The 17,904-nt window shown below is 48.1% G+C and overlaps 5 protein-coding genes across 5 annotated transcripts; 3 read left to right on the top strand and 2 right to left on the bottom strand.

Moving 5' to 3' along the window:
* Positions 1-86: 86 nt before the first annotated feature.
* On the top strand, positions 87-8,032 carry POJ06DRAFT_226285 (cell morphogenesis N-terminal-domain-containing protein). The gene is made up of 5 exons (XM_056185726.1): positions 87-907; positions 961-1,788; positions 1,835-5,752; positions 5,807-7,737; positions 7,790-8,032. The coding sequence occupies exons 1-4, from the start codon at positions 224-226 to the stop codon at positions 7,715-7,717; spliced, it is 7,341 nt and encodes a 2,446-aa protein (XP_056041704.1). The 5' UTR covers positions 87-223; the 3' UTR covers positions 7,718-7,737; positions 7,790-8,032.
* An 83-nt stretch (positions 8,033-8,115) lies between these two features.
* On the bottom strand, positions 8,116-9,350 carry POJ06DRAFT_296773 (uncharacterized protein; the record flags this gene model as incomplete). Its single annotated transcript, XM_056190570.1, has 3 exons — positions 9,173-9,350; positions 8,750-9,113; positions 8,116-8,697 (listed from the first exon to the last, which is right to left on the bottom strand). Exons 1-3 carry the CDS (start codon positions 9,313-9,315, stop codon positions 8,116-8,118), a joined length of 1,089 nt encoding a protein of 362 aa, XP_056041703.1. The 5' UTR covers positions 9,316-9,350.
* A 784-nt stretch (positions 9,351-10,134) lies between these two features.
* Positions 10,135-12,698, top strand: POJ06DRAFT_258965 (uncharacterized protein). Its single transcript, XM_056188314.1, has 2 exons — positions 10,135-11,111; positions 11,165-12,698. The coding sequence occupies exons 1-2, from the start codon at positions 10,334-10,336 to the stop codon at positions 12,598-12,600; spliced, it is 2,214 nt and encodes a 737-aa protein (XP_056041702.1). The 5' UTR covers positions 10,135-10,333; the 3' UTR covers positions 12,601-12,698.
* Positions 12,699-13,369: 671 nt separating this feature from the next.
* POJ06DRAFT_147848 (general substrate transporter) lies at positions 13,370-15,680 on the top strand. The gene is made up of 4 exons (XM_056184626.1): positions 13,370-13,530; positions 13,612-13,689; positions 13,753-13,838; positions 13,896-15,680. Exons 1-4 carry the CDS (start codon positions 13,478-13,480, stop codon positions 15,278-15,280), a joined length of 1,602 nt encoding a protein of 533 aa, XP_056041701.1. The 5' UTR covers positions 13,370-13,477; the 3' UTR covers positions 15,281-15,680.
* A 106-nt stretch (positions 15,681-15,786) lies between these two features.
* POJ06DRAFT_258960 (Alpha/Beta hydrolase protein) lies at positions 15,787-17,853 on the bottom strand. Its single transcript, XM_056188313.1, has one exon. It carries the CDS (start codon positions 17,616-17,618, stop codon positions 16,080-16,082), a length of 1,539 nt encoding a protein of 512 aa, XP_056041700.1. The 5' UTR covers positions 17,619-17,853; the 3' UTR covers positions 15,787-16,079.
* Positions 17,854-17,904: the final 51 nt, after the last annotated feature.

Genomic DNA, 17,904 nt, shown 5'->3' with positions numbered 1-17,904 from the left:
CACCGTCCCCAGAATAGCTTCCAGGGGACTCGAGGGTCAGGGTACCTTTGAGCCCTGGCGTCCACGCCAACAGGTAAAGTGGGCATCGCGATACGACATGGAGAGCTACTGTGGATGCGAGATACAAGAACATACAACACGTCTGCCTGTAGCAGCTCACTCGAGGCGCCATCGAAGATATATCAGCCGCTGAACAGCCCTATGCGGCTGTCTTGAGACGCCAATGGCCGACGTCCAGCCTCATCAGCAGCCTGTCTACTACGCACTGTCGGACAATGAACCGGAGCACCGTCCTCACGCTCAGCACTCTGGTCACAGCGGTGGAGTCGTGATGCCCGACTTTGCAGACTTTCCATCTTATAGTCCCCCTCCGAGTCGGCCACCGATGACCAATCCGGGGTCTGCGTCGTCCGCAACTCGATTGCGTCCAGCTGCTCCAATTGTCTCGTCCCCATCTCGCGACCCCGATTCCCCATCTCGCGACCCCGATCTCCAGCCATCGGCAAGCGTCCACGCGTCCACTACGTCACTGTCGTCTAGCATAAACTCGGCATCACCAACGAAACCGGCTCAAGCAATGACAGTATCGCCGTCGACATTACCTCCAAGTCCACCATCTTCATCTGGTGCGCCGATGTCAATGCCTCAGGCTCTCCCTGCGCCGCAAATTCCCACCACCCCCCAGCGAAATGTAGGTGCCGATATTCGGCGTCAGATATCGCTCAATCGGCCTCAGCTCCCGAGGTCTTTCTCCCTTGGAGGCGCCGCTGCGCGACGGCATCAGCATATGCCAGTGTCCCCATATGCGATGACACCGGTATTGCAACAGGGTTCACCGCATGCTCTCGGCGGTGGGCCAGAGCCAATTACCCCTGCTGAGTATGCGTTACATATTGTTTTCACACAGGTGGGTTATTATGAAATTGATTTGTAAAATGATACTCTGACCAAGATGAGTAGTTTGTTCGTCATGCCGAGAAGAAGCTCACGATGTGTCTTTCGTACTCGCCAGATGATGAGCCACCAATATCATCGCTGCTAGCTGCGGGCGATGATCCGGTGTTTGACAAGATTCTCGCGTCGCTTGGTTACATTGCGCGACAGAAGCCACGACCAGTTATCGACGCCGTCATGTTCTGGAGGAAGTCGAAGTCAGAAGCTGCTAGTGCCGCCGCGCGACAGAAAGCGAATCTACAACATTTACATCATCAACATAATCAACATCTACAGGTACCAGGGAGTGGCCTGCGGCACAAAGTTAGCAAGAGCTTGTCAGATCGATCTCCTATCCACCGGCACCAATCGACACGGAGTCCAGCGACACCTGCGAGCAGTAATGGGCACAACTTTGGACTCCACCGGCATCACAACACTTTGCATAATATTCCTCCACCTCCACTGCTATCACCACCGAAGACCGACATTGCGCAACAGGCAGACCGGAAAAGTTTGATTTCAATTTATATTCTTTGTCGTGTTCTGATAGAAGTTGTCAAGCAGACCTCGGCGGAAGTGCTTGGTGAAGACATGGGAGATAAACTGGAGGAAATAGTGTTCAGACAGATCAAGAGTACAGATCCGAATCTACTAACGACAAGTGTCATACGAACGGCAAACTGGAATTTATTCGCGGAACTGTTGGGCGAGATGTCACATATGAGGTTTGCAAGTGTGAGCGATCGGTTTATTGCTGAATTGGAGAAGCTAAAGGGTGAGGCGAATGTGTCAAAAGAACAAGAGGTAAATGTACAGCTGATTATTCATGGGATGAAGTACCTTAAGCTAAAGGTAAGTAGATATTGTGAAGCGGGATAATCTAGTACTGACAGGCAAGGTGTACCCGATGGATGCATTCGAAGACTCAGCGGACTTCATGGAGTCAATATCGAAGTTCTTTGCCATGTCCCATGGACAAAGAATAAAGCAGGCTTATTGCGATGTCATGAACCAGCTACTGTTGTCCATTGCTGGCGTTGTCACTGCAGAAGTTAATCATCCAACATGGGTAAACGCAATAGCAATATCTTATCCGCGTGCTCTTTCGTTAGTTGCAAAACAGAGGTACTGGGTTAGTGCATTCCAACTGTCATGTACATTATTATGCGTTGCACCTGCGGAATTCTTTACTGAGAACTGGATCCCACTTATTGAGTCCAACTACAGCAAGCTGAAAGATCGCAATTGCAGAACCATTGTCATTACGGGCATAACACGGCTCCTATGGGTATATCTCCGTCGATGTACCGAATCATTGAACAATGCTACAAAGAGACTCGATAGTATCACTAAGGCACTTTTCGCAGTAGGTGCTAAAAAGCCATGGTTGACGGCAGAGTCTGGAGTTGTTGGGGGCTGCGTTCAGATGATTCGGTTTATTGGATCCAGTCATCCGGAATACGCTCTCAAGAATATTATATTTCCCCTGTTAAGCAGCGAGATATTAATGACTATGAGTGAGAATAATATGGCAGCAGATCATCTATCTCCGGAGCGAATGCTTGTGGGAATCAGGTCTTTTCTTACAATTCTCACAGACGCGGCAGGAGGTGTGCCGCCCCCTTTCTATGGACCGGCGCAGTCGTCCAAGGAGTCTGCTGAAGTGGAAGAGAAACAACCAAATACTATGGAGATCCAAATGAATCCTCTGTTTAAAGAATATTATCATCAATTCTCTGCGGTGCTCGGCAAGATAATGCTGATTTGTGACTCAAATTTTGGAGGACAAGCTGTATTGGACGAAAAACTTGGACACACTCCAAAAACGCCAAGTTCGGCATTCTCTTTTTCCAATAACGTGAATACAAGCGGTGTCAATAGCTCTAGCGAGATGTTGCATGCCAATTACGAGCTTCTCTTGACAGTCTTCGAAGCAATTCCAAAATGTATTCCACAGTCAGTGAGTTTTGGACGTATCGTGGAAATTCTCTGCAAGGGGACCGCTCATCCTGATAGTCATGTTTCGCAAGCCGCTATCAATGCTCTGAAAAGTCTGGCTGGGAGCTGTAAATATCCAGTCCAACCCATAGTGACAGGTTTCGCTCGATTTATATTTAACTACGAGGAACGATACTCTTCTACCGCCGTGGGTGATGGCCTAGGTACATTGACGAACGTTGAAAGCACACTTAAGCTGTATGTTGAACTGCTCAATATATGGATTCGAGTGATTCGGCAGAAAACAGCGGAACATCGAGAAGCGGGCGCGAATGGAGCCACAGGAAACACCGTCACGCCAATGTCCACGGACTCTTCTAGGGGAGAAGAGATGGAAACAACGTCGGTGTGGTCAGTCATTGAGGAGGTAGAGAGCAATGGCCTATTCTTCCTGTGTTCTCAGAGCCGAGCGGTGCGACTATATGCTATCGCCGTGCTTAGGCTGATACGCGAGTTTGATTCCGCATTAGACGAACAAGTTGAGGTTTTGAAAATGCAGCAGAAACGGCCAGCCAGTAATGGACACATGTCACGTATAATTGATGTTCTTGAGGCGCCAGATGGCTGTGGCATTCTGTCTCTCAATGCTACCCCCGACAGTATGATGGACAGCATATCAGTGGCCGAGAAAGTCCGGTTGATGCGCTTATTACAAGAGAGCAATGAGGCTGGACGCTTTGGGATTTTGGTGCGTCTTGCTCAGTCTGAGTCGGGCATAGATTCCGCCTTATGGCTTCGAATGTTACCGAAGTTCATGACGACATGCTTGGCAAAGTTCCCGATGCCTGTTGCACTGTGTCGAGACAGCGTTTGCGGTAGATTACTGCACTTGCACCGACAAGTGACTGAGATCGCGGACGCTCACCACAAGGCGTCATCGCCACTGCATGCAATTGAGAATTACCAAAAGCATAGTATGCGGACAGGACCGGAGGTACTCATTGAGCAGTGGAAGTTGTACTTAATTGTTGCATGCTGTACACTGACAGCCACTGACGACCAAGACTCCACCCCGTCAGTTTCCCAGACGCAACAGCGTCGCAAAGGGCCCCCGACACTCGTACTTCCCTATAAACGAATTACATCGGCTAGAGCTCTGTTCAAGGTTGTGATTCCTCTGCTCCAAGTTGAATACGGCTTCCTCCGCGAAGCTGTCATTGCAGGGTTAGGGTGTATTAACATTAATCTCTACAAAGCTCTCATTGACTCACTGCAACCTATGATGGCATCATTGTCAGATGGCCGCAAAGGAACGACAGCCTACAATGGACAACCACCGGGTTCGCCTTCCGGGTATCACTGGCGTCGCAACCGGAAACATGACGGGATGCGAGTGGCTGTTACTCATGTACTACAGCTGACTTCACATTTTCTGAAAGAGGAGTCGATATATAGCGATTCATGGATTCTAGGACGGCTGGTTACGTTTGTTAAGGACACAAAAAATTTCTTGTCTCAGAATGAAGTCCAGATAGACTGGGAATGTCAGAAACTGCGTCGATACTTCTGCGGTTTGATGCAGACCTTATATGAAGGCATCCAACGGACATCGCGACCAACTAAGTGGCTGCCATTCGAAGCACGTGTCTCGTTATTCAAGATGATCGAGGAATGGTGTGGCTATGGACAGTATGCCCACATAGCACACGAGAGGAGCGAAAAGATGAGAAGGCACGGACTGGAGCAATGTCGAAATGTCGCAGAACAAGGAGTGTTGATGGCGTCAATGGAGGTTGAAAAAGGACAGTTAGAACTTACCGCCTTGAACGCTATGGCATCTATTCTAGATGGTCCACTTACGGAGACAATTGAGAGTCACGGATCTCAGGCTGCAGTTATATCTTTTGATGTTACGGCGATATTCACATGGTCTCATGCGGTTTTTCAAAGCCCTGCGGAGAAGATGCATGCAGTTGGCTGTCGTGCTATTGTAAATATGCTCAAGGCTAATCGAGAGCACAAGGCTATCCTGGCGAAGACAATCTTGTTCTGTTACAGCGAGGGCCCGGGTGCCAGAGCAAGCGAGAACTACTTTTTTGCCGTTGCAGATGTACTTATCGATGTGGCTGACTATCCGTGTGAAATGCGTCAACCAATTGCTCTGGGATTATTCAAGATAGGCGACGAGAAATCTGCAGTTCGACTCAAAGCAGCAGCGCTGTTGAAGGCAGTTGAAACTAGATTCTTTGGCAAGTCTAATGTACAAGATTATGAGATTAGTATCTCCGACAGGACCACAGCTGTTTATAAGCGTGCGGAATTCAATTTGTCAAATCAATTTGCGCTCGAGTACGACGAGCTGAAGTACCCGATACTTTCCGAGTTGACGATGTTTTTCAGTGTCGTGAGTCCTGTATCCCGACGCGATATTCTGGCTATATTAATTCCGTGGATCTCGACAGTGGAACTACAACTGGATCCAAATGGCAAGGACCCTTCACCATCCGCTTATATGGTGATGACTAATCTGTTTGATATCACCGTGAGATTCAGTAACAAGATTCAAAATGAAATCGAGGCATTGTGGGTAACACTAGCATCCGCACGGCATCTTGGAAACGTCCGAGCAATTCTGGACTTCTTAATTAATACCAGTGTCGAGAAGCGTGATCCAGCGTTTGTTGAATATGGAAAGCAAGTGGTCGTCTATCTTGCGTCGACTCCAGCCGGTGCCAAGTTAGTTGAAGCTCTGGTTGCATATATCCAGCCCACGAGCATGCTACAAACCCGTGGCGATATTCGAGAATATCCGGGAATTGAAGACCAATTTCCATACGTGGCTGATCTGTCTGTGGCGTTGCCGCCTTCTAATCGTCAAGTATGAGTCTGTAATTTCGCATTCTATTATAATTTCTCTAACTCTTCACGGCAGATTGGATTTTCGATAGGACAATTAGCTATGATTTTACTTGTGGATCTACTTGTCAGTCCCGTGGCTGCAATGTCTGAGCACTTGCCGCTGCTTCTGCATGTAGTCTTCGTCTTACTCGATCACTATAATCACTTAGTTCAGGAACAAGCTCGTGAGTTGCTTGTTCACTTGATCCACGAGCTTATCTTATCCACGGATGCGGATGTGGGCGGTGACAGATATAACGCCACGGCCGAATTCATCGATGTTATTCGTCGTCGGGATTCACAGACTCTTTGGCTGTATGATGATCTCTACGTCAGCGAGGCTACGATGCGTACGCCAAAGAACATGGATCTCATGATCAAGAAAGTTTTCGAAATTTTCGCAGAGAAAAATCCGAATTTATTACGTGCAGAATGGAGCCGTACCGCACTTACATGGGCTACAACATGCCCCGTGCGCCATTTCGCTTGTCGATCATTCCAGATATTTAGGTCTTCGTTCATTTCGGTTGATCAGAATATGATTGCCGATATGCTCGTACGATTGTCGAACACTATTGCCGATGTTAATCCCGACATTCAGAATTTTGCTATGCAGATTTTGATGACGCTGAATGCAATTTCCATGCAGATTGACGTGGCGGAACTGGTGAACTATCCACAGATATTCTGGGCTACTATTGCATGTCTGCAGACAATTCACCAACAGGAATTCATTGAAGGGATGACTATCTTGGAAACGTTACTCGATAAGTTTTCATTCTCGGATCCAGACGTTGTGAGCTTGTTTATGTCTGTGTTTCCCCCTAAGTGGGAAGGTAAGTTTGATGGCTTACAGAGGGCGCTGCTTCCGGGGTTGCGGTCAAGCAAGTCATATGAGCAGACATTGCGGGTACTTGACAAGTTGAATGCGCTTGAGCTCAATGAGATCACTGGTGATCATGCAAGACTACTTCATGCTATCTTGGCAAATCTTCCTCGATTTATGCATGCGCTTGACACTGAGGAATTATCTGCAGAAGTGGTCCAGGCGGCAGAAAAGCTTTCGTCTCTGGCTGAAATTGATGGTCTGAGTATCATATCCCGGATTATGACGTCGTTAGCCAAGGGTCGATTTCGAATGAAGTACGACTTTGTTCGCCAGCTGATTCATGCTCTCCAGGCGACCATATTCGCGGAGAATGAAGCCAGTATTATGGTGTGTCTGCTGGGTTTCTTGTCTAATAAAATCGACTATGTGCGAATTGAAACGATGGAGTGTCTGAAGTATCTATTCCCATTGATCGACATGCGGCGTCCCGAGTTTGTGGCAATTGGAGCGGATTTGATATCTCCCCTTCTACGACTACTACAGACGGAGTATGCCGAACAAGCGTTGCAAGTTCTGGACGAAGCAACCTATATTCCTGGCACAGAAATGGATAAACACGTTCTACGCGCTTCACTAGGGGGACAATCTGCATCTGCGACGAATTTTGGCGTGCCCAATGAGGACGGCTGGTCCGTTCCAAATCCTTCTGTCAGAGCCGCAATTACCCGCAACAATGTTCACGCGGTCTTTTATTCTTGCGATGTCTCAAAGCCAGAGTACCAGACGCTAGATCCCACTATGGATGTGCAATTCTCACGTGAAGAATACGGGTTCACGGGCCATGGTTCGCCAGAGCGCATGAGACACAATCCAAGCCAATTGGCATCGGGTATGGCAGAAGGTGGCTACTTTGGCGGCGCGTTTGGAATCTCTAGCTCGTCGTCAACAAGTGGCGTGAAAAGCTCGTACTTTGGGCTTGAAAGAAGCGACACAATGGCCTCGTATGCGCAAGGGGAAGACATGGATGGTCAGTTGTCGCATATGGTTGCGGCACTGGATAACTTGAATTCCTTCTTTGCGGAGGAGCCGGCGGCATACACAAATGTATTGGAGTGAATTTGGAGAGAATTTGTTGTGTAAGTCTGGGCCAAGCTGATGTTTAGTGTACACGAACTAATGATTCTTTAGAAATAGAAAAACCGTAAAAAGTTGGTTTGGGAGTGTATAATTATGACGGTTGATGCCAAAAGATTCCGGTTATGAACAAGTGCTTGTTCTATAAATTGCAGTTATGACAAATAGGAATTTATTTTGCGGGTACGGGTCTTGCTATGTTCAGTTTTGTATTCAATGCCAATGGGATTTATAAATTTGATTTATTGCTGTTGTATTGGTATAAATGTAATATAATACAGGTATTTTGACAAGCATCGACAGCGAAGACCAGAATACAGCAGCGCAGATTTTTTGTCTCGGTGTTTTTACCTAGGACAACCAAAGTCTCATGAGAAAGGCTAAACAGAGCTGGCCTCAACAGACGGCGTATATTTGAATGACACAGAGCTTGATTGAATAAAGTCCCGCAAATTTCGGACTGACGATTGGGCAGCCAGTAATCCATCAGTAGCTCGTCTATGGGCTTCCCGTGCTATCATAGCTTTCAATTCATCGTCTAGAGAAGCTAACTGAACTAATAGCTTCTGCCACTCCGAGTTATACTGTTGAAAATAATCGTGGAGATCTTGGCGGCTGTTAATACCCATCGCCCGCAGAGCCGCGACGCTAATCGCACCACTTCCACTGTCGTCGCCCGCCGATTGATGCAGTTTTTCCAAGAATAATGACATTGTTTCGTGAAACTTGAGACATATAGCGTTGTATTTGACATTGAATGGGGCAAGAAGGATATACTGACAATCTCCGGCGTGCGTCGCCAATAGGTCATTCTTGGAGCCAGACCAGGAGCATCCGTGCAACGCCGCTGGACATGGGTAATACTGGCAATTTTGACGATGATGCTCTAAGTATCCTGGTGCAAATATGTCAAAACAGTCTGGACATCGCAAAGCGCGCGAGCCGCATTCGCGCAAATGATCCTAATGGGAGAAAGTCAGCAACAAGCGAGTGGCACTCACAACATAAACGGACATTAACTTGATAGTCCATCATAGATTTTAAACACCCAGCACATTCTATTTGATTATGCAGACATTTGAAATCATCTTTCGAGTCGATATATCGGCGTTCGATAAGCTGACAGCAACACTGGAGTGGACATTTGACCAACGCGTAGGTACAATCATTCGTATGGTTATGAATCGAAGACCGCGTGAGAATTGCTGTGCATCCCTTGTTCTTGTTATGACAGTAGACTCGCAGTTCGTCTATAAGATTGTATAAAACGATTGGCGACGGGCGAATGTCTGCTAAGCACAGGCCCGCTCTATCGACAGGACATACTGAGGAGGATTTACTGAGCGCGTCCTGAATACACGTGCGGCAAAATGTGTGGCTAGGACCATTTAGCATTCATTCTCAGACACCGACGAAAACTTTCAGGTAAAGACATACCCACAAGTCGTTGAGTACGGCTCGACAAACACGCAGTAACAAATTGGGCAAAGCATTGACAGGCTCACCTCGCCGGTATAGTGCAGGTCCCGTAAATCTCCCTCATCTGCAGATTTCCGCAATAGATCAGTGTCAGTCGTCATGGTACTTCTATTGTCGGACACACTGTAACTCTATAGAATAATGATTAATATAATGGGTTTGCTTTTCACCGTGTCGATAGAACAGAAGATCGCGATTCGAACTAGGTCCAGGTTAGTCGCGACAATCGTACCCGCCCATGGCAACCGTGTAATAGCATCACCACCCTTGCGGTTATGAGGCTGAAAATAAAATTATGTGTCAATTGGACTGTCTAATACAGGTTTACTATTTTTTTTGTTCCTCACTAGAAATTGGATAATGTGGTATCCGGACTAACCTTTAGCCTCCATAGGAGCTCGAAACGCAGGTGCGTCAAGGTTTAGATACGATAAGGGACACCGCCGCTAATCCTCTTTGGAAAAAATTAATGGCTGGCTGTATTCCCCATGCCGCATCCACAGTAATTGTCTGGAGAGCGGCCCAACAAAGGTATTTACGCACGAAAGTCATTTCATTCTACAGCGCCAGATCCAATGTATTATACTATTATAGAACAATTGAACTTTCACAAACTTCGGTATATGGTGCGGGACTTGAAGACGACCGGCCGACCAATCAAACAAGATCACCTTCGTCTGCCGAGGCGTCGCGAAGTGCGTAGCATATTACTTCGCATGTTTTACGCTCAGGGATGCTTAGATTACTGTGAATAACAAGCGGTGGCGCAGTCGTCATCAAACCAGGCCCATTTGTACACCATATCTACCAAAATTTATGCTTGTAACGAAAATTGCACGAAAAAGCGCTGGAATACAATCTCTTGACGCGTCGAGGTCAGTGGGATCCGTTTGTGGTTCTCCGCAATTAACCCCCGAGTGAAGAAATCGCGTTACTTATCGGCCCTGAAGCCCAGCTGAATAGTTTCGGCTTCGCATCAGTACAGTGTTACCCGGTCCAAAAGAGGCAACCACCATCGCGTCCAGTTGGCATATTTTGAACACACGAATTTGTTCGGTACGGGTATTAAACCAAAACAGCCGTACGGAGCTCTGCTCTCGCCGTGAGAGCGCTGCAGTCATGCGCCGAATCAGGCGGCTATTTTTTCTGCTCCTATTGTTATTTATTGCATTTACAGTTTTCTTGCGAGTGACAGCACCAGGATATCCAGAGAGTACAGTAGCTATCTCCGAAGGACCGCAACATGCCAATTCTGGCTTGAGTCATCGGCAGCCCTTTGCATATTCCGCATTTCTACATTTAGGCAACTCGCTCACAGCTGCGGCAACTCATGCTCGTTCAGTTCTATTTGTTGCGGGCAGCACGAGAGCCGCGTCGCGCCTGATCCACGTCGCAAATGATCTGGCGGTCGAGTTTGAACGAGCGACGGATGATTCGACGGAAGTATGGACGTCGGCAAGCAAAAGGGATTCCTATATAAAGCCGGCGGTGCATTTGCTCTTCATGGGCCCGTATTCTGTCAATCTTGAATTCTTTGCAAAAGCAAACGGTGCTAATTCGTCATTACTTTTCATACATGATGGACGGGCAAAGTTGAACCAACGAGGCCGATTGCTGCCTACTGTGAAGGGAGAAGACTCTACGACGGAGTCAGAGTCGTTGACAATGTTTGACATTTCACAGGGCGGCGTACGAGCCGCCATGGAGACTGCATACAGATTCGTGCGACCGGAAGTGGCCATATGGTCGAGGGATAGTGAGTACGATGCCAATTTTGGAAGCCATGTGGATTCTTTACTTGGAAACCCTTCTTCACGTTGGGCACCAATTGATCTACCTGCTCGCGATATGGAGGAGCTTCGATGGCTTGCATTTTTGGGTGTCGATGGTCTCAAACGTATGCTATCTAAATACTCGATTGGTAGTGATAGTAGTCTAATACATGTACAGACTGGTCAAGGCATGCATTTGACATCATTATCCCGGTAGTTTCGCACTCAGGATCACTCATTCGCCTGCTGGACTCAATTGCTCACGCTCACTACTACAACTTTTTTCCTCGACCGCGCATTACAATCTACCTTCCTCCTGGCCCCGCAGACCCTAGTCTGATCAATTATATTGAACGTGCGTTGGCCTGGTCCCCCGAGCGCATCATCTTACAGACAGTCCCATCTTTGGCCTCTGGCCCCCAGCAAAATTCCCTTCGCGAGGCTATGTTTGCGGCAGCAATTCGCTCACACGTCCCATCCGCTAAGCATGCGCATACTATTGTCTTGGCAGATACAGTTAGACTGAGCAGATATTGGTTCCAATGGACAATGTTTCATCTATTGCGATTTTCGAGCTCAGTTATGGATAGCGAAATGACACAGAATTTGCCCCCACTAGGAGGAATCTCACTCTGTCCGATAACGACTGAGACCAGTCTTCCCCCGTACTTTCTCACGCAAAGCAAAGTGTCTTTGTCGTGTGCGATGTTTTTCGCGCCTCATTTCCGCGTGTTACAGACATATTTTTCGGAGCAAACTGCCAACGCCGCTTCTGTTGGTGTCAAACGGACGTTGCCCGTCCCGGAAGAACTGTCATTTTTACGAAATCATATCGACGCGTCACAATTTGATATTCACGAGCTTTTACTGCCACTCTACATGCGTGGTTACCTCTTTCTTTCTCAGACAAGCTTGCTAGTACCGGCCATTGACGACTTGCTCGTGACCGCAAAAGAAAAGCGACTAAAAGAGATGCCGCACAGCCTTATCGAGTTGCCGCTGTATGACTGGATCTTTGAGACTCGAGTCGACCGAGAACTTCGAGCCCGTGATGGGGGAGATGACGCATGGACTGGGCTGCAGATTATTCCCGACTGGAATTCGGAGGCTGCGTCGTCGGTCGAAAGCGTGCAGCAACGTGGAGTGGAATTTGCGAGCTTTGTTAGTCCTCGCTGTAATGTTGTCGTTTCGGTCAGGTCCAAGCCCGGCATGGAGAAGGAAGAACAGTTAGCGAGTTCTCGGCGACTGGCAGATGAGAGCACCGATCAGAAGCTAGAAGTCAATCGGAATGATGACGATTGGTCGGATGTATTCTGTGCATCGATGGAATTAGAGGACGACACAACTGCTGACGCACCAGCAAAGCCACAACGGGCCAAAACGAGAGAGGACGAGAAGAGGGAACGGAAGGCTAAGAAGGTGGTTGTTGCTGCTAACGAAAGGCGACCGAGTACAGAGGGGAAGGCTCCAGAAACCCCAGCAAAACCTGTTCAACCCCACGAACGGTCGGGAAGCGGTAGCAGTGAGAATGTTGCAGAAACGGACAGAATAGCTCCAGATGCGCAAGTCAAGAATCCAAGAAAGGAAAGCTCAGCAGCGGAGCCAGCGATGTGACTTATTTCTAGTTTGCAGTTTTTCTTTTGGCATTTACTGTCCGGGAATTTATGTATTATATATAATTTTTACGTTATTATTACGTTACATTATGCGTGTATCCCTCTGCCCATAGAGCCCGTACCCTGAAATTGCGAGTGACGTCATCCGGCAATGGATTTGCCGCCGGGGCTGCGTGTTTGCTGCGCGTAGGCGGCGTTCCCGCGTTTCGAAGACGACGCACTACCGGGAATGGCTAAGTCTTATTAGTCTATCTACATATCTCGCATGTCGAACAGAGTGAGGCGCGCGTTGGCTCCTCAAATAGTAAATACTATTCCTCACAGCTAACGTCCTATTCCACCGCGAGAATGCCAGATACGAAAACTCAGTGCCAATTGCTGCGTTGGGCAGGAGCTGCAAGGGCTGCGGCTTCCGAGCCTATTCTAAAAGAGAATGCTGCGCGCACTGTGCCCATAATGTAGCATTGCCACATAGTGTTTGTATAAACGACGCTCGCTATACGCTATAGAGCTGATGAATCCCAGACTCTTCAATAAAATGACAATAAATGCTGAATTATCCGCCCATTATGTGAGGTTTAATTTCGGGATCCGGCAGCGGTGTTCGCTTATCTGGCGTCTGGTCTGGCGTCGAACAATTGTGAGCAGCTATTGGTAGACACACAAACTTCTCCACGTGCGACAGCTCGTGCTGTAACTGCATAATTTACGCTGCAGATACTCCGTAGCCCAACAAGAATTTGGCACTTTGGATTGTGGCAATAGCCAGGATTATTCCCCTGGACGCAGACAACGACGGCGGCCTTCCCACACGATCTTCTCGCAACTTGACCTTGTCCCGACAAGCCTTTCGAGGAACTCGAACAACTGCAACTATGGACGCAGGGTCACAAAAGCCTACTGGCGCCCTGACGGGCAAGCCCTTACTGTACGTGTATATGTCTAACTCGATATAGTTACTACGACGGTATGTGATACGGAGTCGCAATGATGCTAACACGCTTATAAGTTATTTCACATCCATTTTCGTGTCACTCGGCGTGTTTCTTTTTGGATATGATCAGGGTGTCATGTCCGGTATTATTACGTATGCTATAACCTTATGAATCTCGTTTCCGCCATAAGAAGGGGTAACTAATAGCTGGCGTAGCGGTCCGTACTTCCTCGAGTACTTTGAGAAGCCAACTCGTGCCCAATTGGGTACCATGGTCGCCATTCTCGAGATAGGAGCTCTTAGTATGTTGTATTTAGTCCAAGGCTGCTGCAGTACAAAGTGTGGCTAACCACATGTAGTCTCCTCCCTCATGGTCGGCAGGATAGGTGATATTATCGGACGACGGCGGACAATTTTCTATGGCTCGATGGTCTTCGTCGTCGGTGGTGCATTCCAGACCTTTGCAGTCGGCATGAACACTATGATTATCGGACGTGTTATTTCTGGCTTTGGCGTTGGTATGTTGTCGACCATCGTTCCCGTCTACCAGTCGGAAATTTCGCCGGCCGACCATCGCGGACGGCTAGCATGTATCGAATTCACAGGTAATGTTGTCGGCTACGCCGCGTCTGTTTGGGTGGATTACGTGTGCAGCTTTATCGAGAGTGATTTCTCGTGGCGATTGCCACTACTGCTTCAGTGCATTATGGGATCCTTGCTATGCGTTGGTTCGATGATTATCTCCGAGACTCCACGTTGGCTGCTAGACAATGACCATGACGCGGAGGGAATCATTGTCATAGCTAATCTCCATGCTGGCGGTGACACTGAGCATCCACGGGCTAAACAGGAGTTCAACGAGATTAAGGAGAACGTTCTCATCATGCGCGCCGAGGGCGAGCGCTCGTATGCTGATATGTGGAGAAAATACAAGAAACGCGTGTTGATTGCCATGTCGTCTCAAGCATTCGCTCAGTTGAACGGTATCAACGTCATCTCGTACTATGCTCCATTGGTGTTTGAGGAAGCTGGCTGGGCAGGCCGGGACGCTATTCTCATGACTGGTCTTAATGCGTTGGTGTACGTTGCTTCTACCGTACCGCCATGGTTCTTGGTCGATCACTGGGGTCGTCGGCCTATCTTGTTGTCCGGTGCAATCATCATGGCATTTTCACTCTCCATGATCTCGTACTCAATCTATCTCGACGTGCCACTCACACCAACACTCACAGTCTTCTTCGTCATCGTGTACAACGCGTTCTTCGGATACTCTTGGGGTCCTATCCCATGGCTCTACCCGCCCGAAATTCTCCCACTCTCTGTCCGTGCGAAGGGTGCCTCGCTTTCGACCGCCACTAACTGGGCCTTCAACTGGGTCGTTGGAGAAATGACGCCAGTTCTGCAGGAATGGATCGAGTGGCGGATGTACCTATTACATGCCTTCTTCTGCTGCATGTCCTTCGTCCTCGTATACTTTACGTATCCCGAGACCAAGGGCGTCTCGTTGGAGGATATGGACCAGATCTTTGGCGACGCGACGGTTGCCCCGACGCCACTAGGCCATGACGATCTCGAAGCAGAGATTGAGAGCGACGGTGGAATATTGCGGCACAGAACTTCGGTTGACGATGATGACATGGATCCGCTTGGCGTCTCGCGGCCGCTGGAGGAACAAGCATTCATCAATCGACGTTCAACCGAGCAATTTGAGCAATTTGGCAAGCAACACGGCCACCAGGACTAAGAATGGCTGCATCACATCAACAACGACACATTCGTAACTTGTTCTTGTATTTTTTGGATTGCCAGTATTCATGCGTAGAATACTGAAAGAAATCCATTCCACAAGAGCACGGCATATTGGTTAGATTGCATCAAAGATTCTAATTTATATTCCAGGGAGAGGACATTTGTTAGCGCGGTAGTTAGATGGTGATTTCGAATTTATAATACAATTTATAGAATCGAAAACTTTGGTATTTTTTTTTTATTCGGCTGTGTTTCTTTATTTTCGTGTATAAAATTTCATTATATCGGTATCTGTTGATATGCTTTGTATACAAATGGTCATTTATCACTCCGTATGTATGTCTTCCATTATTTTGTGGGGAAATTTGGATAATTGTGGCATGCTAGTCCGGTTCACATCAGTGTCGTCTTGCGAGTTTGTTATATTCATGGGAGGGTGATTTGGGCTCTTTGTACTATGTATGTCGGTTGAATGCTTATTTCAAAATTGAAGAATTACTTTTGTGCTCACTTGGTAGGAACCCACTTATCGACGAGCTATTCTCATCGTCACCGGACAAATCCAAGCTATCCATAGTTGCACAGGCAGCGATAGAAATCAATAAATCCAATATATCCGATTAAGCTTTGTTTTAAACCAGATTGTAGCACAATCATGACAAACCACAAATAGAACTCCGGCTTCCAAGAGTTTTCTAAATTCCTCCGAACCCAAATGCAATTGCAACCCCTCATGCTAAGCTAGTGCTTAGAAATTTTTTCTAATAATGTAATAATGCTGATGAGAATATGATCTAGACGTCCTTCTCCAAAAATGCCTTCACTGGCTCACCCACGTCTTTGAGCGATAGCAAAAACGTATCATGTCCGTACAAACTGACATCAGAACCAAGCTCGACGTGTTCGACTTTAGTATTGCCGCCGTCCCGCAAAACGTCGACGATTTCCTTTTGTTGCCAGCTCGGGAACAAGATATCTGACTCGACGCCCAGAACAAATACGGGCATGTCCTGTAGCGGCAGCATGCCGGCGACCAAATCCTCACGGGCCTCGTCAAAGTTGACTTGATGGTGTGCGTCCGCAACTTCTTTTGTCTGCTCCTTGTACGGGTCTCGCGGTAGAGCGCAAGATGCGGTGTCGGCTTGGGCAAGATTTATCGCTGCTCGAGTTGCGATGGCGTTCTGCCTGGCAGACAGCGAGAGGTCGAATAAATCCATAGCCTTGGACACATACAGTAACGAATTGGCATCGTATTCCAAGCAGAACTTCTCGCCCTGATGATCAAGGTACGTCTCAATCAAAAAGTCGGCGCACAATGCAGGAACCTTACTTGGATCCGCCCGTCTTCGACCGAATCGCTGTTCCCATTCTGGACCCGATCTGTAGGTAATCGTAGCAATCTCGCGCGCCAGCTTCATTCCTGCGTGTGGCGGGACGGAATCGTAGTAGAATCCTCGGCGCCAGTTAGGATCAGCCATGAGAACTTGTCGCTGTGTGTGGCGCATGGCGATTGAGTACGGGTGTGAGCGCGCACAGCCGGAAATAGACACGATTCTACCCACGGATTCCGGGAATTGAGTCCCAAATGAAAGCGATTGCATGCCGCCCATGGACGCTCCGACTGACGCGTGGAGCTTGGTAATGCCAAGATGCTCTACGAGAAGTCTGCGCTGGGCACGAGTCATGTCGTCGATAGTGACTATAGGAAAACGAGTAGCATAACGTTCGCCGTCGGCCGGATCAATTGATGACGGTCCTGACGAGCCGTAGCAACCCCCTATAACATTCGTGCAGATAACAAAGAAGCGGTTGGTGTCTATGGCACAACCTGGTCCAATGAATTTTTGCCACCACCCTGGTGCAGTGTTCTTCGAATGTGAGTGGGCGTGTGACGATGCCGAGAGTCCAGTGTGAAGAAGGATCGCATTCGAATTATCTTCGTTCAATTCGCCCCAAGTTTCGTACGCAATGTCGAACTCTCGCAAAATACCACCATTATCGAGACGTAGAGGCTGCGAGGAATGGTAGACTTCGAATCCCGTCAAGTTCCTCGAGTATGTCGGCTCGGGACCGCTGTCGAACGAGCGAGTGCGGTGCTCGAGAATATCAAGACAAGGGAATGACATTTGCGCATTGGAAGGTGTCCGAGACCGAGATGATGCAATTGGAGATGGAGAAGGAGGAGCATGTTGCGGGACTGGACTTGGAGCGTAGGTAGCAGCAAACGGTTGCGCTCGCATTGGTACAGCCTGAGCAGCTTTCGCAGACGACGAGACGCCTCGCAGGGGCCGAGCGATGCGCAGAGAGCGTGCTGAGATAGGTAGACGACCCATGATATTAGGCGAATCGATTATGACAAATCTGTAGATGCACAGGCCGAGAGATCTGTGCACTTCCTCTCAGTGTAGTAGTCTATCGAAGGAGTAGAGAGTATAGGAATAAGGGACAGTCTTTATTATATCGAATAGCAGTCATTCAAATGAAAGCTAACGGCAGAAACTCTCAGTTAACAGCCGAGTAGCCTGATGACTTTACGGTCATATTGCTGCCTTACAAATCGCTGCGGACAGTGATAAGCCAACAGGCAAAAAATTAGCTGACGCCAATGTCGGTAGTAGT

This window comes from Lipomyces tetrasporus (assembly GCF_029532465.1).
Source record: "Lipomyces tetrasporus strain NRRL Y-64009 chromosome Unknown POJ06scaffold_9, whole genome shotgun sequence".
NCBI lineage: Eukaryota > Fungi > Ascomycota > Lipomycetes > Lipomycetales > Lipomycetaceae > Lipomyces > Lipomyces tetrasporus.
This window is presented reverse-complemented; position numbering and strand designations above follow the sequence as displayed.